The sequence below is a fragment of the Tachysurus fulvidraco genome, chromosome 1, assembly GCF_022655615.1.
Source record: "Tachysurus fulvidraco isolate hzauxx_2018 chromosome 1, HZAU_PFXX_2.0, whole genome shotgun sequence".
In the NCBI taxonomy this organism is placed as follows: domain Eukaryota; kingdom Metazoa; phylum Chordata; class Actinopteri; order Siluriformes; family Bagridae; genus Tachysurus; species Tachysurus fulvidraco.
The window spans coordinates 36,256,536-36,276,709 of record NC_062518.1 but is presented as its reverse complement, the minus strand read 5'-3'; the positions used below and the strand labels follow the sequence as shown (position 1 = coordinate 36,276,709).

At 40.4% G+C, this 20,174-nt stretch overlaps 1 protein-coding gene across 2 annotated transcripts in view; it reads left to right on the top strand.

Moving 5' to 3' along the window:
* The window catches only part of dnah2 (dynein, axonemal, heavy chain 2), a 123,524-nt gene that overhangs the window by 16,560 nt on the left and 86,790 nt on the right, over positions 1–20,174 (top strand). For both annotated transcript variants that reach the window (XM_047817847.1, XM_027164959.2), the window contains exons 8-13: positions 1,668–1,825; positions 12,450–12,537; positions 13,746–13,951; positions 15,209–15,338; positions 17,691–17,873; positions 19,702–19,910. In XM_047817847.1, coding sequence (XP_047673803.1) covers positions 1,668–1,825; positions 12,450–12,537; positions 13,746–13,951; positions 15,209–15,338; positions 17,691–17,873; positions 19,702–19,910 — 974 coding nt within the window. The remainder of the gene's footprint in view (positions 1–1,667; positions 1,826–12,449; positions 12,538–13,745; positions 13,952–15,208; positions 15,339–17,690; positions 17,874–19,701; positions 19,911–20,174) is intronic.

Below are 20,174 nucleotides of genomic sequence, written 5' to 3'. Positions count from 1 at the left end.
CCATCTGCTGTTTTTTTTTTTTTAAATGCTCACCTTCTCTTCTCTCTTTATTTCCAGCATCCAATAAATCATACGCAGTTCGCCCTCTCGACCTTTAGCAGAGAAAATTCTGACATATTTCTTTAGGTTGCAAAAGTGAAGACTTGCTCATCGGTGCCAAAACTGACAATCTATAGAAACTCTGGAAAAACCTGTGATTAGTCAAAGACTTGAAAGCTCTAGGGACCAGACTCAAGGAACATATGCTGTTTTCATTTTTAGCATTTCTTTTTGCGTATTGCAAAGGGCAAGATGAAGAAATGATTATTAACTCCAACGATGGTTAATGCCATAGATATTTCAGCAATTTGATAAAATGAGAGTTCAGAGTAATATTACATATCAAATTAATTAGCTTCATTCTTGGTTCAAAAGCTGTAAAACATTTTCTCTCTTCTGCATGACACACACACACAATCCCAGTCTCTGTGCATCTCAGTGCAGCGTTTGGTGATTTCTCAGTCTGGATTAACCCACTGATCAGAGAAATGAAAATGGATCTGTCATTTCACATCCTGTACTTTATTCATCATATTTAATAATTACACTTTCTACGCTTCCTCTCATTCTCTCTTTCCATTTCTTTCTCCTTTTTCTTTTTTTAATTCAGCATCTTTGAATGCTAGAGACACACTCAGCACGGCATAAAAACTTTGAGACCTGAAGCTTTTATGAACAGAAAGCCTATTTGATTCATAGCGAACATCTGTACTTCTGAGATAAAATACACCTCAAAATAAAGAGATATTATAAAACAGAGACATATATTGTACCTGTGCACATCTGGACCAACCTGGTGTCTGAAAAGTAAAAACTTCTATACGGGGCAGTTGTAAAGCCGGTGAGATCTTTCTTAAGACAAAGATCTTACTGTAGATGCAGAAATGGCCTGCATACTGTGGCAACAGCTGTGACATGCTTTTCTGAGCAGGAAGCCAAGGGACCGAGCTTAAATGAATACTAGAACTTTATTTAAACATAAACATTTAAACATAAACTGAAATTGTCCCTATTAGAATGGCTTTAGTCCAGAAATTAGGTCTGCAAACTGTGCGTTCCAGCCAGACTCCCTCTTGGTTTTTCAGTCTATTTTTAAAGATTCTTTATTCCTCCTGGACAAATTATGTCAGCACTGCCATACTCTGGCCAAAGCAGTGTGCATATGTATACCATCTCTGGAACTGTGCTGAAGTGATGAACACCTTTCTTCCAAAAGAAGAAATGTGGTGGAGAGCAGTGTCTAACATATTGATACAAAATCTCCCAATAGCTGTCCAAATAGGTTGGGATCTGGTGACCGTGAAGGCCATAGTATAATTTCCTTTATTTTTATACTCATCAAACCATTCAGTGATTCTTGTGCCCTGTGGATGGGGGCAGAGTCATTCAGGAAGAGGTTAGTCTAATTAGGAGGAAATTGCCTCATCGTAGGACATAGGTGATAAGTGAGAATAAATGTCTATTAATTTGCAAAAAGTAGAGAAAAACCTTGCCAGCACAATACTCCCTAAGGCACATAGCCACTGGTCAGAGTCACGTATCTGTAGGTGCACTATTGTAATAGTATTCCTGTTGTGCAAAATTTAATCTCTACAACTATGTGGTTTTTGTTGTTGTTCTTGTTGTAGATGAATAATGAGATCATCCGGTGGTGCAGCAAAGAAATCTCGCTCAAAAGGATCTTTCAGGGCTATGTGATTTCCAGCAAAGAGACACTCAACGACTGTATTTACTGCTGTATGTCCTGGCGGAAGCGCTACGAAAATACCTCTGAGCTTCATGACATGTAATGTATAGCTACTCCAATTCCATTTACTTCCTTATGTCAGATTTACAGTGCTCGCCAGAATTGTAGGCTTTCTTCAAGAAACAAGCTGAAATAAATATATAAGAAGACTATTAATTCAGATTTTGACACACAGGATGGGGTGCCTACCCAGTGCAGGGCACAATCACCCACACACTCACATAGCAATTCTCACTACAAACAATTTAGAGTTGCCAATCAGCCTACAATGCATGTCTTTGGACTGGCAGAGGACACTGGAGTACCAGGAGAAAACCTCTATAGCATGTAGAGAACTTGCACACAAACACACACACAGGGTGGAGAAAGGAATCAAACCCCGAACCCTGATGTGTGAGGCAAACCTGCTAACCTCTAAGGTCTACTCAAAATATTATTATCAAAATGATATATTACTAAATGCTTTCAAAATAATTTCCACTTCTGCCTTTTAGCCGTTACCATCATATGTTTGTTTCTTGCTTCCAGCTGTCTATGCACTTAGACGTTTATGGGGTTTTGTGGGCGTCACTAAATACAAATGAGCTGTGTCGGGAATGTGCAATGTGCTGATTAACATACGCACAAGAAATACAAAGTACAAAGAAAATCAGCGTTTCCTGTGGAAAATTTTAGTTTGCTTTGGCTTCCTTAAACTTTTACAGGACTGCAGCATGAAACCCATTTTGTGTAATGTTTATTTTATTAAAATATTTTTGCTCATTGTACAAACGCTGCCAAATATTCTAGAGGCCACATAAATTCCATTAGCAAAAACTGCTATGTTTTGACACTGGCAAAATGAAGATTAAGTTTTCTATTGCATATTTTCATGCTATTTGGTGCATATTGTGTCTATTTTTGTTAACCTGATGTTTCACAGGCCGCTGTTCTAATATGATGCCATGCTTTATTTGTACTTATCTTACTATATTATGTCCCATTATATTCTATTCGTCCGCTATTAGAGTATTATTAATGCAGTTCTTGACATCACTAACACTGCTACTATCTGGCTATTTCCCATATATTAATTTCTTTCCCTCTGGTGCCTTATTAAAGCCCATTTGTATTCTACGTGTCTCCTTTTTAACCACCTCATATTTAAAGCAGGCTGAACTCTTACTCTGTACTATAGATCCGTTCCTTTCCCTTCCATTTTGGTTCTGCTGTAGTCATTTAACCTGTTCACCATTCTAAGGTCCTCGGCATAGCATCCCACTCTATGAAAAGAGAACTGATACCTCCTTGGAACAAAATCAAAGTGTCAAGGTCTGCCAGTGATTACAGCCTCTTGTTAAAGAAAATGCCACTTAGCAGAACAATGACAATGTATTTATTTCAGAGTGAATGTGACTGACCACAGCAAGAGCTTTTAGTTGTAAGAGAAGCATGTAGAGCTTGTTTTGAAGACTTTTTATTGCACTTTGGTTCAGCCAGACATTTTTTTTCTTTTCTTTTCTTTTTTTTTTGTGTTAATACTCTGCAGGACTATTTCGTAACTTCTCATACAGAGTTTGTTGACTCATCCTGGAAGTACAACAATAGGAACTTTGGCAAAGATTTCCTGTAATGCTTATGATGATTAAACATGCTACAAGCTTGATTTTTTTTTCCAGAATATGTAGATAAACAACCATGTTGAAATATTGCTGCATTGGAGGTCTGCCATGATAGATTTAGAAGCAGTGCGTAAATAATTGGACAGTGACAAAATGTTTGCTGTTTTGGCTTTGTACTTGGATTGTTGGCAGTTCAGTTGTTTCTTGGCCAGCTGTGTGTAACTGCATCATGTTGTGCGCATTCATGCACAAGGAGGCTAACAAAAGTCTAGAACCGATAAATGTGGCATTTGTATTGGAATTTGTTGCTGTTGTCTTTCATTATGAGGACCAAAGATGTGTCGGTGCCAGAAAAAAAACAGGCTATGATGAGGAAAAAGATTGGAATCAATCAGTCAGATGCTTGGAACAAATGAAAGGACTTTCAGATTTCAATAAGTAATAAAAAATAATAATAATTAAAAACACTATTTAAAATGAATGCTGACATGTATCATAAGACTACAAAAAATATTACACAGTACATCAATAAGCTGAGTTTATCACTAATACAGGCCTGAATAATGAAAACCAGAAATATAATACATATTTGTGCAGTCTTATTTGTTGAGATAGATTAGTTCAAAACAGAATGAACTATTGATGAAAGTTTGCAGAAACAAATGATGTAATGAAGAGCATGTCTAGATGCTGGTAAACTGTCTTTATTAACATTGTGACTATAGTAGCATTTTTGAAATGCACCATAAAGCACCATAAACCTGCCCAGGTTCAATTACAGTCCATGCCTCAAAACTACAAACAGCTTACATATGTAACCGGATTCCCTGAGAAGGGAATGAGATGCTGTGTCAGGGCAGACACTATGGGAATGCTTCTATAAGGAAGTGTGTGCACATGCCAATGTAATGGCTCGGGAAGGACATGTAATAATGATTACACGCCAGCAAGTCTATATAAGGGCATCTATGTCACATCACTCCTGCTTCTATATGTTTGAAGGAAGTGCGAGTGGACACCTAGGGTGTGGCTATGTAACCTGGTGTAGTTAATTTTTGAAGGAACCTGACGCTGTGTCAGGGCGATATGGGAACCTCAGTACCCACACCGCCATGCACCGGTTGATGACTGTGCCAGAGGCCGTGAGAGAACACAAGCGGACTGGGAACAGAACATCTGTAGCCCTGCAGGACCTGGGACCCTGGAGTGGGGTACAAGTTATAGAACCTGATAAAGGTGTTCAGAGAGTACCAACCCCCCACAGCACAAATATCTTTAAGGGGACAAGGCGATACACCTACAGTAGTGAAGTGAGCACTAATACCCTTAGTAATGGCGTCTACTACACAGTGTGCCAGGCCCTGTTTGGAGATCGGATTACACCGTTTCAGCTCCCAAAACAGACAGGCAGTAGGAGTTATGCTACAAGCTTGAGTGGTCTGTCAAGTCATCAAGGCCCTTACTGGGCAAAGCAAATGCAGCCTCTCCTGCTCTGCCATCTCATGGGGCAGAGGACAGTAGGCCTGCAGGATGACTGGACAATCCTGGGCACCTTAGGGACATATCTCGCCCGGGGTTAAGGATAGCCTTGGATATGCAAGGGGAAAATTCTAGGCAGGCAGGGGTAATCAACAAGGCCTGTAAATCTCCCACTCTTTTGATGGAGGCTAAGGCTAGGAGCAGAGCTGCCGCCAGGGTCAGAAACGTTTCAGAGGCTGACTTCAGGGGCTTAAAGAGGGCTTTCAGCAGCCCCTCCAGGACCACAGGAAGGAAGGCGCGGTCTGCAGGAAGGTCGCAGGCAATGACTTGAGGGAGCAGAGCTACCAGGGGAAAGGGGTACAGATGGAGCCTTTGTCACATCTGTATCAGGGCATCCAGGCCCAGAGGAAAACCACAGCGGACATTGGGTTGACTCCTTTGAGAGATACACGTGGGGGTGGAGACGCCACTCCCCAGAACTCAGCACCTGCCTCAACGGGAAGTCTGCCTCCCAATTAACGTGCCCTGGGATGAAAATCACTTTTAGCAAAAGAAACCTGAATATATGTATATTCCCTGCACTAGAAAGATTGGTCAGGCAATCGACACAAACATACACAGATTGCTTCCTGAAGACAATGAAGCCTGAATGATGTGATGTAGATGCCCTTATATGGGCTTGCTGGCATGTAATCACTTCATCATTTGTTCTTCCCAAGCCATTAAATTGCTGTTTGTGCACACAGATCTTCAGACACAACTTACTCAGAGAAGCGTTCCCATAGCGTCAGCCCTGACGCAGCATCAAGATCCCTTACCTTGAACTGAAACAAATACCTGTTTCCAAAAGCAGCTATCAAGTTTTTCAAGGTCAGAAATTGTAATGATCTCAGTCATCAGTCAAGCCCACTGGAAATACTGTTCAGGCAAGAGTGAAGATTTAAAAAAAAAGCTGCTGAAACAAGCAGGAACAGAAAGCGTTTGCACTGCAGGCTTGTCCAGGGATGTGTTTAAAATGTATTTGAGGAAGTCTGTGCATTTCTGACTTACAGCTCCAAATAATTCGTAAAGGTACTAAATCTTTGACAATTAAAATAAATAACTGAAGTAAAGCAAAATGTGTTTGGAGGTTTTGAAAATATAATGGAAAGTGCGGCATGGTGGTGTAGTGGATTAGCAGGGTCCTATGTTCAATACAGAGCTCAGTTAACTATCTGTGTGGAGTTCCCTCTGTTGTCTCCATGTTTTCACCGTGAGTTTTCTCCAGGCTTTATGGTTTCTTCCCACTTTCCAAAACCTGCAGGATGGTGGATTGGCTACACTTAATTCCCCCTCGATGTGATTGAGTGTGGGAATAGATTTCTGTGATGGACAAGAGTCCTATCAGTTTTGACTTCTCCCAATATTTCAGTGTTTGGTTTCCAGATTCACTGCGGCACTGACCAGGATGAAGCACTCACTGAAGATGAATGAATGATGAATGAATACAGCATAAGTTCTAGACAAAAGTTAATATCTCCTCTATCCATCATGCTGTGATGCATGTATTACCTTTTAGAATATTAGTCTGTCATTGTGCCTCACCCAGAGAGTTTGAGTCTCGAACACTTCACCAAGCTGCCACTTGTTTTCCACTAGGCTTGCTGGTCATGAGTCTAAGCTGATGTGAGCGAGGCTGTTGTCTAGTGAGCCGGCAGCCTCCTGCATGGTGTTTAATTATAGCAGGGTCTCATTGCAGCATTGGAGCATGTGCCTGCTGCCCTTTTCAGCAGCATTCTGCCAAGCCTATAGCTGCAATCCTACACACGGGCAGTCGACCCCATCCACCCAATTACATCCAGTACTTAGTTACAGCCCATATCCTGGTGAGGTCACGGCTGAGGCTGGGCTGCCGTTCAGTTTTAGGAAGGGGGGTGTCTCTCTCTTCAGTTCTTTTTAGGAAGCTTCACGAGCTTTGTCTACTTCTAAGTATAACCATGCTATATTGTCAGTTTTAAGATTAACCATATAACAACATTCCACTGTATTTTTATTCTTTAATATATACATATACAGATATGTGAATTGTGTTTGCCATAGACGCAAGATTTATTGTGTAACTCTGAGATCATGGGTGTATACTGTATGTTTTTTCTATATATGAACTCCATATGAACCAGCTCTCTAAAGAGAGGTTAAATTGTCTCTGCTTTGCAATGTATTGCCTGTGAAAATAAGCTGCCTAGAAACAAGTGACAGCTTATAAATGATGAAGTTCAGTCTGCAAAATGTTGAATTATTGAATGGGAGAAAGACTTTTTCAGTTCATTGTTAATGACAAAATGACTGTCACATGTACAGATATGGACACGCATATGTATAGTTCATAACTATATGAGGCGTCATGAGGTATTTATTCTAAGAGGGATGGGGTGAAGTGGTGGATATAAACCGCTGTTTTTGCCATCATGTATGAGGTGTGTGTGTGTGTGTGTGTGTGTGTGTGTGTGTGTGTGTGTGTGTGTGTGTGTGTGTGTGTGTGTGTGTGTGTGTGTGTGTGTGTGTGTGTGTGTGTGTGTGTGTGTGTGTGCTAGAGAGAGAGAGAGAGAGAGAGAGAGAGAGAGAGAGAGAAAGTTCATGGTGTTTCCAACAGATCTGGTCTTCGTCTATGGGGGACCGAGCTTTCAGTTTTATATTGAACTAGCTCAACATGCAGCCAACACCCCAATCCAATGGATGGATACGGGTTTTGAAGAAATCTTTTTGCAAGTACACACAAAAAAATGTATTGGCAGCATGTGCAAAGGTGGAAGCATAAAGGTCGGGGTGTGGGGGGTTAAGTGAAGCTTGCCTAGGGCACCAGATGCGGTAAGGCCAACACTGCTTTTCAAGACTGTGTATGTATTGTGTTTTGTTTGCGAGCTCTGAGAAATATGTGTACTGTGGGACATGATTTAATGTCTCACGCTGTTAGCGTCAGCTTGCTATTACTGGTGCAGGCACAAAGAATTGAATAGGTCCTACACCTCAGCTACCGCTTTCACTTCTCAAAGCAATATAGCAGGTGTTGAGCGGTTAAGTGGTGTATTCCCACTGTAGAGCTCGGTGCAAAATACATTAACACCAAATATTGATCAAAGCAGGGCCTTAGCAAGATCAGCAGGGATAGACCTGCATCAAAAGGTTCTACATACATTTTTTCCCTTTCTTTCCTGTGCCGGCTGTTTGTGGGCCTTATCTTAAGCAGAGATCAGTTTATTTGGTTTATTCAAGCCACAGAAGGTCAGCCAATGTGGGATGTGTTTCTGTGTCAGGCTGTTTGTTTGTGTAGATGTGTGCAGGGATCTTGACTCTGTATTCTCGACCATGACTTTCTGACACTTGATTAATGTGGTGTTATAGGACAGCTGCAGACTGTCCTCTTCACTTTGTCCTCTGGGTGGCCTCTGTATCATTCTAGCTTTCTCTCACTTTGTTTTTTCTCTCTCATTACTTTCCATCCTTTCCTTCTCTTTACTCTCTCCCATAGCTCTCTGTTTCAACCACATTTACTTTCTCTGTTCCTCTTCCTGGTCTTTCTTTTCTCTCTGTTTCTTCTTATTGACTCTCTCTCTCTCTCTCTCTCTCTCTCTCTCTCTCTCTCTCTCTCTCTCTCTCTCTCTCTCTCTCTCTCTCTCTCTCTCTCTCTCTCTCTCTGTCTTCTATTTTCTCTTTCTCTTTTCAATCTCTCCCCTTTCCTCAGCTTAGTTAATTGTAGAATCAATTCCCAGACAATGCTTCTAAAAGCAGTCCAGTAAAGAGCACTGTGGGGCTTAGTGGATGCCTTAATGAAGTTTAACCCTCTTGTTCAACCTTTGGCTCTGTCTCAGTTTAATCACAGAATAATACTGAATCTTTGGGGGATTTCTTAAGAACAAACGACCTCATAATGATCTGTTGTAACCAACTGTTGTAACAGTCCAGTATGTACACATGCTGTGATTTGTGTTTTATATTTGGTGTAGTTGCGATGTAAATTTGAGACAGTAGGAATATATCTCCATCTTGGCACTTTCTCTGGATTTCTCATGCCCCCTTTTGCTGGTTCAATATTAGTTCCACTGGCGAGCCTTCTAAGAACCGGTTTGCCTTTCCATTGGCTAAAGAGCCATCACAGAGCCAAGTCTTATGTCACTGTATTAAATGTTATACAGTAACATTAGCACAGCAGCAGCAAACACAACATCAACAATGGAGAATGTTGCTTTTCTGTTAGTGCTCATGGCTTTGCGAACCTACATTGGCATTCAAACGTGGTGAATCCTGATTTAAAATTATGCTAACGCCATTCTCTTTTGTCTTGTTGGTCACAGTAACCCCGCCCTCGGCCCCTGACGCAAGCGGTTCTAGGTTCAAGTCTAGACCAGCAATGTTTCGGTGCTACTTAAGAGCCACTTTTTCTAGTTCAGAGCCGGTGCTTTGGGTGTCGAAACAGAAAGAACTGATTTTGAATTAGGCTCTGGCTCTGAACCAGCACTCAAACTGCCTCGGTGGAAAAGGGGCATCTGTGTTTTTGCTACCTAAACTCGTAACCATATATTGTTTGTAGTGTAGCCCATGTTCAATGCCCTTTTGTACCCCATTCAGTGAGGGAAGTGGGCTCTAACCTTGCACCTCTGAGTCAATGTAATCATGCTTTATCACAGCTTGTGTGGTGCTGTAACTCGTTCAAAGGGACATGACCCCGGAGTGAGGGAGAGGTGAATAGCATAAACACAAACATGGTCTATCGCTTGTAATCGCTGTTACTCCTGAGACGTAACATTCACCCGCGTGTCCTCCTGTGTGTTTGGACAGCGTATTCATCACTGGAGGATTAAAATGTATTTGAACGGCTCTTGTTCTCAGCTATCACCTCAATACCGCTCACCCTGTCGGTCTTTAACCTCCCTTTAAGCTTTTCTCAACATCATTCTTTCTGCCCTTCTTGTCTTAGGAATTCACAGTATCATTGTCCAATTGTGGGATATTTCTCTCCCTCATTGTTTTTCCACTGGGCTTACACTGTTGTGCTGCATCGTGAGCAACTCATTGAGCCTTAATTAACCTGTGGCTTGGATGCTTTACACTTTTCCATGTGCCTGAAACATTTTTTATTAGACATTTATCCCTGAGAGTAATAGCAATGCTATGATGCTGACTGAAGCTTACAGCAGACATTAAGTATGTAGATTAAAAAAGGGTTAAATACGCAGCAGGCATGTTGGGAATTGCAATGTATAAATATTTAGAAAGATTTTCTACTGGTGCAAATGTACTAGCAATCTGCTTTGAATATATATTCTAACAAAGATCATTTGTTTCTGTTTTTCTTTTTTTTCTTTTTCGATTTTAGCCCACACACTGTTACAATACACTTGTATAATATATGTTCATTATAATCATATTCCAGCATTGTCTGAAAAACTGAACATTTTCATCATTTAATAATGCATATTGCAATTTCCCCAAAGACAGCTTGGCATTAAAAGTAAAGTAGAGTGATAGCTTAAAGCATAAACAGGATCGCTCCCTCAGAACTAAAGTATATGTATATTGCCACATGCACATGAAAGGTATAACAGCAAATGGCTGGGAAACACATTGTTCGGAACGATGAATATTGCATCGCAACATCAGCTTCTTATCAGGGTGGAAATAAAGCTGTCTGAACTTCAAAGAGCTTTCTTTGAACTGTAGTGCTAGAAAGAGAAATGGACAGTTAGGGGGGTTTGGTTCAATATAACTACTCCTTTCTCACTTTTCCCATAATCCTCTCACCTCTTGCCCTATTTGGAGGCCCGGCTTCCCCAGAGAGACATGAACAGGAGACACGGCATGTCCGCCTTTCTGTCTCTTTGCCTCCCACAAATTCTTTTTTTCTGCCTTAATGCTTTGTCAGACATTTTTAATCCTTTATTACTTCCTTCTTTTCCTCATTCTTTTAGTCTTGGTCATCCCTTGTCTGCTTCTAGTTCAATACTATTTTAATTAGGTTTTATATGCCTGATTCAAATGAATTTAGTTTAATTCAGTTCACTGTTTATAATGTTGCCAGTTTATTTTAAATGATATTAAAATGCCATCCACATTCTTAACATTAATGAAAAAAATGTAGGTCTGTAGTTTGCACTTCTAAGCTGGGAATTTTCCACAATCATTGATAATAATAATAATAATAATAATAATAATAATAATAATAATAATAATAATAATAATAATAATAATAATTCATTCATTCATTTTCTACCGCTTATCCGAACTTCATGGATCACGGGGAGCCTGTGCCTATCTCAGGCATCATCGGGCATCAAGGCAGGATACACCCTGGACGGAGTGCCAACCCATCACAGGGCACACACACACTCTCATTCACTCACACACTACGGACAATTTTCCAGAGATGCCAATCAACCTACCATGCATGTCTTTGGACCGGGGGAGGAAACCGGAGTACCCGGAGGAAACCCCCGAGGCACGAGAAGAACATGCAAACTCCACACACAAGGCAGAGGCAGGGAATGAACCCCCAACCCTGGAGGTGTGAGGCGAATGTGCTAACCACTAAGCCACCGTGCCCCAATAATAATAATAATAATAATAATAATAATAATAATAATCAGTTGTAACTGTCAGTAACATTATTGACATTTTCTCTAAATAGATTTCACAAAAATGATAATAAAAATGAAAATCATAGTCAAGGAGAAATCATACCCAACAGTCTGATAGTGATCAATTTTGTGTCTGCACTTTGCAATTTTTAGACATTAGAGGTTAACCAGGGTTAATCAGCTTTGTGTGACACAGATATAGATCTGCTCAGATAGTTTATTTGACCTCTTTAAGGATTTCTAATCAGTTCTTTGTGATGTGTTATCATTGGCACAGTATTTCAAGCAGGATCTTTCCACTTTATTTTGTGATTTGGTTGATCCTAATTTGATTTCCTCTCGCAGCACGGATCTAAAGCTGTTATGCTTTAGGGATTATAAGTAAGTTTCAAAGTAAGGTGTAGATTTGTTTTATGGCTATGATCTTTTTATTATTCCCATTATAAATTTTGGCAACATTTGAGGAAGACAGTCTCTTTTGTGTTTAGTTCGGTAATACATTCTGTCCGTCTCACCCTTGTGCCACCGCCACAATTCTCCTTATTGCTTTGTGAAACAACCCTGCTAAAAGTGCTGCTCACATTTTTCCTGCCTCTCTCTTCTCCCCCTGCACAGCTTGGCTAAACGTGTTTGTCTGTGCTCTGTGCCGAGGATTACCTTTCCATCAGGAAAAGAATGAAGTGTGAAAAGCAATCTGAGAAACGGCAGCCCCGCTGATATAGAACTTGGGCGGATGCAATTATGCCAATGACAGATCATTTTTGACCCTATCCTTCACTGTTATAGATGACAGTTTTCTGTTGTTTTGTTTTTCTACTACATACAGTTGAAACATTGGCTTGTAAGGAGCGATGACATGGCAAATATAGACCCGTTTTTCCCTACTGGTGCTTACTCATATGTCACAGAGAATGATGTATTAACTCCCTTTCTCCTCCTCATTTTTGTTCCCTTCTTCTTTCTCTGGATTAGGAATTCTCAAGAAGGCTGGGTGCTCAATCAGAGCAGAATCTTCTCTTTGTTGGATGGCTTTGTGCAGAGATGTATGCACCTACTTGAGGTAATTAAATGGTCAAGATAGTCCAGGATCATATATAAACTAAACACTGGTCTTTAAAGAGCAGGCTTAACGTACATAATATATCCATATATGTAATATTTAAGTATTACTATGCAAAAAGCAAAGAATTACAGATGTCGGTCAATATAATTAGATTTAAATTAAGCTGCAATTTTGCTCTAGGAAGTGGGTTTGGGGAATTTCAGCCTCATGGGTAGAAAAAGCTAATGCAAGCCACTAAAGAAGAACAGTTAGTAAGTTGTGCTGCACTTGTCCTTTTGCTGTGCAGCGACTGCACTCATTTAGAATTCAAGGCTTTTAGATAAGAGAATAAATAAATGACTTGAGAAGGAAAAGATAAAACTCCATTAGTCCTAAAACCTTTTTCCTCTTACAGTGCATTTGTTTACATTCTCACACGCTCTCACGCTGTCTGTCTGACTGTAGCTCCTGCCAGTCACCTTGATGCTGGACTTCTTTTGTTGAAGCGTGATAATGTTTGATGTGTCTAAGCTGGCAGATGACTTATGTGTACAAATGTCCTGCCAATTACATCTTACAATACACACAGACACACACACACACACACACACACACACACACACACACACACACACACACACACACACACACACACACACATACACTCCATCTCCCCCAACACAAATTGCAACTGTAACTTAATGTCAAATAAAAACATGACTCCAGATTAAGTATGAAAGCAATATAAAGATGTATTCACTGTACAACTACAAGCTGCATTCTTTCTAGTTAAAACAAAGGGCAGAAAAAGAGGCTGGCAATGGAATTACTGTTTATAGCTGCTGTAAATAAGTGGTAATCGAAATTAATTTGTATCATGGACATTCCACTGCACTAACTAACAATCGTTATATGGTTATTTGTTAATGACTTAATTGTTCAGGAATCACTGTGTTACAAGAGAAATAAAGCAGTTCTGGCTTGTAAAATGTGTGCATGCTCATTTTAATGATCAGATGATCAGATCTCTACTATATTAGGTATTATTTTAGTCATTCATACTTTTTACCTTTCCCAGTCCTATTATTTTCTTATCCTATTCTGACCTTTAAGATATTTTATTTTTGAATTTCCTCTCTCTCTCTCTCTCTCTCTCTCTCTCTCTCTCTCTCTCTCTCTCTCTCTCTCTCTCTCTCTCTCTCTCTCTCTCTCTCTCTCTCTCTTAGGTGTGTGAGTGTCAGCAGCAGTTTGCTCGTCGTGTTGAAGGTGTACAACTGCCATTGCCATGCTTTGCAGGACATCAAGGACCAGAAATCACCAGGAAACTGCAGAACATTGATGCCATGTTTGACAAGAATCTACAGAACCTGTATTATGACAGTGAGGGTATTTTTGAGCTTACAAATACCAGCTGGCATGATTCCTTGAACAGGTAAGGGGTGTGTGTGTGTGTGTGTGTGCTTGTGTGTTTTCCGGATTTAGGTCTTTCTTATAAGTATATACTATATGGCCAAATGAATGCGTACACCTGAAATCTATGTGGTTCTTCCCTAAAACTGTTGCCAGAAAGTTGGAATCACACAGAATGTTAAGAATGTCTTCATATGCTGTAGCATCAAGATTTGTCTTCAGTGGAACTAAAGAGGCCCAAATCTGTACTTGCATGACATTGTTCCAAGCACACTTACCCTGGTTGGAGTGGAAGAACTCAAGTTGCTGTGACCTCAACCCTAGTCAACACTTTTTGAGATTTTGATAAATAAAGGATTTCTCCGAAATCTAGTGGAAAGCCATTCCAGAAAGTTTGAAGCTTCCTAGGAGCAAAGGGGGAATAACCCAATATTAATGGCCATGACTTCAGAATAGAATGTTTAATGTTCTAGTGTTCACATACGTTTGGCCACATAGTGTAGATCAATATAGCCTTTTTAAAAGCAGGATATTATTCAATATGCACACATTTGTCCCTTTATAGTGAAGGCTTAGTCTAAATATATAAATGATTACCATGCTTATGTATGTATGTATGTATGTATGTATGTATGTATGTATGTATGTATGTAGGGTGGATGTGATTAGTTAGTGTGTAGCTGGCAGCAGTGCAATGTGGGGAAAAAGTACCCTATTTGTAATTCATAACATGACTCCTCATCTGAATACCGTCATGAAATATGTACAAGGTGTGTGAGTGGGGTGCATATATACTTAGCGCATCTGACTGTGTGTGTGAAGACCTGGTTCTGCCATTGGTCTCCAGAGACTATGGGCCACCCAGTTAACCCCAGGGCCTGTCGAACCTTAGGAAAGCTTTTGCAGTGTGTTTGTTCTGATGGACAAGATGATGGATTGGGGTCAAGGGAGGTTGTAGGGTTGGGAAGTTGTTGCCAAGACAAACAGCTGTGCTCTTGCCTAGGGCAGGTGATACACAGTGCAGCATCGTATTGAGAGCAACTAAAACAATACCAATCAGCGTCATGATTGTGTACATGTGGAGGTGTATGTTTTTTCTGGTCTTTGATTACAGCTTTGGAATAAGAGTTTATTCATGGTACATTTGTACCCACTATGTTTTACATCCCATAATGTACTATACGGTGTGTGTGTGTGTGTGTGTGTGTGTGTGTGTGTGTGTGTGTGTGTGTGTGTGTGTGTGTGTGTGTGTGTTTGTGTGTGTGTGTGTTTGTGATAGATTTCGGTCAGCAGTGAAGGAACTGGAGCTGATGACACAGAACTTGATCAACACAGCTTTTTTGACGGTTAGAACAGTGGAACATGGAGTTCAACTGCTCGACTTCTTCCATCACTTTTCTTCACGAGAGGTTCTACTTTCTGTCTTTTTCTGTTTTACACATCCACATCCACCTGTCTTACTGTATGTATATTTCTACATATGTAAGTTGTACATAAGATAAATTTACAGTCTAGGCTGGATTTGGAGAACGTTGGAGAAGTAAATGAGATTAAATCTCTGCTCCATCACTTGTGCATGTTACAGTTCACACTACATATTTTTGCAATGTCCAGTCAACCCAGAAATCATGCTGCTGGCAGTGTGTGACAATAGCAATGTTCAGTAAATCCACTTCAAGTGAGGATGAACAAAATGATTACACAGAAAAAAAAGATATGAATTGAACAGAATTGTTATACAGTATATTGCATGTTATTATACTGTGTAATTTAGTATAATACCCTCCTTCCAACCAAGTTTTAGTCATTAACTTTTTTCACTTCATTTCCCCAAAGAAACAATAAATCAGAAGTGGCAATTAAACAATGTTACATGCCAGCAAAACAGGAATAACAGAAGCTGCTGAAAGAACAAAACATGTAGTGTTCTGTGAATATTGCAGACAGGAGACAGAGGTGAGGGTTTGCAAGGTTGTATTCATCTACAGGTCACCACTGTAGGGTGAGTGCTATTATCTTAGTCTGCTGCTCTCCTAGGATGGAGACTAGTGCAGCTGAAGGTTAAATGCGTGTTTTAAATTTATAATGTAAATGTCTGACTCCAATACATTGAATTGTAGATCTTCTAGATATTGCTAAAATTGTATTAATTGTATGATTATACAATTAAAGTACAGATTTCATTATAAAATGATGTTCCTACATCAATGGCTTTTATTTAGGCTGTTTATTAAACAAGTATTTTGTTAGCTTAGAGGTTTCTCTTGAAATGCAAGCCTAGGCTTTTTCTGTTTACTTGTAAGAGGATTTATTTTACATTTTCATGTAGTAGCCTTTTAGCCTAACAAAGGTCACTTTCAAACATGTCTAAGGGCCTTTTTACACCTGGTCACTTCGTGTGTTTTCTCTGATCCGATAGCTATCTGATTTGTTAAAACTGTTCCCTTTACATTAGGCCACATAAATGCGTCTTGGCGAATCGGATATCAATCTGATCTTTCTACTCCCTCCCAAAATGGGGTAATTGAAATGGAACACGTTTTGGTGTATATACTTAAATATATTTTTGTTTCTACATGTGGTAAAACAGGTTTTGTAAAAAGCTTTTGTTGGACACTTTCATCGCTCCAAAGAGCAATAAGTGCCTGCCTGTCGTCCATGTTATTTGTTTCTGGCACGATGCACAACTCGCGAGTCACCTGCGAGTGATGTACTTCCATTTGGGAGGAGTATAGTGCTGACGTATGTGGCTTGAACAACCACATGCATTTACACCTGTCCAGTTTCATCTGAAATGCGTCCCAGACCACCTCCTGAAGTGGTTTGAACGATCGGATTTATATCCGTCTCGAAACCGTTTCAGAGGGCATTTACACCTGGTCTTTTTACCATCGGATAGCTATCGGATCACAGAAAACGCATGAAGAGACCAGGTGTAAACACCCCCTAACGTACTGAGACTTTAGCTAGAAAACTACTGAAATGTTGATTATGTTCTGCATGAACTATATATGGTCGAAAGGACAAAAGAAACTGACATTCTCGATCATTTTAACATGTCCAAGTTTATAAATCTACTACACATCCTGATCATCCCTGAACAATACAGTCAGGAAATAATGTCATCTGCTAGCTTTACAACTGAAGAAAGTAAATGAACCGAAGAACAAAATTGTCAACAATAACAGACCATCATGACCTCAGCGGATAACTGAAAATATCAAACTGGAAGCAGGATTTTTACCTGCTTCTGTAAATATGTATGCTTAAAATTGATGCCATTCAAAACTGAACTTTAACTCTTCCTTAAAATGTATTACCAATGGATGTCTTCTGCAAACACCCTGTTTTTTGAAAAATTTCAAATTCACACCTTATACCATTTTCCTGGAATATAATACAAGCTTTGATTCATGAGCATTTGGCATGTTGTGCACTGACCAGTTCCCTTTTCATTACAAGACCACACAGCAACTCTTATTGTCTTTCTTCAACACTCCCTCAGCTCAGCTTTTATTCCTTCATGCTCATTCATTTGTAGGGCATTCAGAGCAGGTGTTAGTGCCCCATACACGCATGCTCTCTGCTGAAGTGCTCCCTTCTTTGTTATCTGCAGTATATGTGATTAATATCAATTTACCTCAGCCTACGGTAATTACCATGGTTTGACTTGCACTCCATTTTCTTGTTTTTTATGTTCTTTAACCATTATCTTTTTCCCTCCTGTGCTTTTGTTCTCTCTCTCTTGCTCTTTTTCTTAGGGCATTAGGCAGACTTTAGACAGACAGTCAAAGGAGGTATGCAGTCTGTTCACTAAGGATCTGGATTTACTAAAAGCAAAGCTGGGCCAAAAGGAAGTCTGCACTCCTGCACATATGCCACACTATGCTGGCCAGGCTCACTGGGTCAGAGCCATGCGACACCGTATAGACAGACAAATGGAGGTGTGTGTGTGTGTGTGTGTGTATGTGTATGTGTATGTGTATGTGTATGTGTATGTGTATGTGTATGTGTATGTGTGTGTGTGTGTGTGTGTGTGTGTGTGTGTGTTTGTGTGTGTTTATGTGTGTGTGTGTGCGTGTGTGTGTGCGTGTTTGTGTGTGTATGAGCAGGTGTCTGAGTCAGCAGGTGTTGAGCATTTTATAATCCCATGGTTGGCCAGGTACAACAAAGTGTAATAATATAGTTACTTTAGCTTTAGAAAGGAGAAGACAAAACCCAGATTTGTTTTATATTGTTGTTTAGTGTTTTTGATGTCTTCACACATCCACTTAGCAGAGCTAGTGCGGAACTAGCACAGGTCGTCAGTAAGACCGGTTCCTGTACTACCCCCAAAAAGGTCCTTCTGCTGTACTCCTACGCTTGTATCATTTCATTCCTAAACCTAAGCCCAAAAAATGCAAAATAAAAGCAACCAGGTGCTACTTTCATTTCACAACCAGCAAAAACGGTTCAAGTTCAGAAGAGGTCAGGAAAATCTGTTGCTTTAGTTCAGGTCTGTCAGAGCGCTGTTGTCAGAGCTCGTACAAATTTACTTTAAAATTAGGGAGGAAAAATGACTGAAAATAAAACACAAAGAAAATTCTGGCAGCATAGGTGTACACAGGATTGTAAGCACCTCACTGTGAATGATCAAACAGGGGAATGGAAGCAGATGGACCAGTCATAACAATGTAGGACATCTAAAGAAATACTGTATGCCCGTTTATTCCAGTCATAAAACTCAGTCTTTTGAAGCTGTGCATCAGAGGACCAGAGAGCAGATGAACCCTTATACTGTATAAACCCCCGATATAGGCATTACGATGACTACAGTATCTTATTAGCTAGGTTGTACTCAGCATGTATGCAGACTTAATCAGCCCATGTAGGTGAGTTCTGTAGGGCTTTAGCTACAAATGAATTCGATTACTGACTATCCCCTCCACTGATCTGAGACTGGCTGGTGTCACAGTGCAGCTTAACTGCATTTCAAATTCCTGTGAGGTGTGGGCTGCTGGGATCAGCCAGGTCCGAGACCGCTGGAGCTCAGCCAGACACCTTCCATCCTCACAGGCCTTAACACTATTAAACCCAGCTGCTTCTCTTGTGTGCTTCACTCACCATGTGCAACCCACCCCCACCACCACCACCTCTTTTGCTTACTCTCTAACCCCATTTCTCTCTTTATCTATATCTCTCCTTACATTTCTCTCCTTCCTCCACATTTCACTCCATATATTTCTGATTTTCACTCTTACTCCATTGTTTGCTGCACCATCAATTTCCTAAGCATAGGGACGTGTTTAAATTCAGTTTTCTGCCTTCATTAAGACACAATTAAGGCCAGCAGAGAGCCTTAATTGCACACAGATATGATTAGCTTGTGTTTCCTTGCTCAGTAAAGATGATTTTTTTAAAAAACTGTTAAAGGAAACAGAAGGCAAGATCCGAAGCTTAATGTTTGCCATATGAGTTTTTTTGTGCTCAGGGACTTTCTGAGACTCGAGCAGTTTTTAGCTGTATGACGGTATGTTTTAGATTTTGTGATTTAAACCTTGCGAATGTTTGTCTCACTGAACTTCCTGTGCAGTTGTTAGTTGTTTGTATGAACCATGTATACATGATTCCATATGTGGACAACCCCACTAACTCCTTTATGCATGTGTGCATTGAAAAATAAGCATGTGGGGTTTTTTTTTTGTGTGTGTGTGTGGAAGCGTATATCCTTTTATACACCGGATACGTGGTCTTTGTGTCCGATCATATTTGTGTGATTATGTATGATTTTAGGTCCTGCAGCATTTTATGCCTCAGAACGGTACATCTCAGGCAGTGCATGAGGCTTATAGGCAGCTGGTGCACACAATGGATGAACGGATCATGAAGCTATTTAGTGAGTGGAGCCAGAGTCTAGATCACCAAAACCTCAAGAGACTTGACCAGCCTCTTATGATCCGCTGCACTGAAAACAAAGCCATGCTGGACATCAACTTCAACAAGTATGTGCTCCCCCACTCCCCCTCCATAGATGTATGGGTTTTTATCTCCCAGTTGTATGGCTTTATCATAGACATTATCAACTGTGGGGCAGTGGTGGATCAACTGGTTAAGGCTCTGGGTTGTTGATCGGAGGATCGGGCCCTCACCCCTCCCTGCTCCAGGGGCGCTGTATCATAGCTGCCCGTGCACTCTGATCCCAACCACCTTAGTTGGGGTATGTGAAGAAAAGAATTCCACTGTGTTGTAATGTTTATGTGGGAATA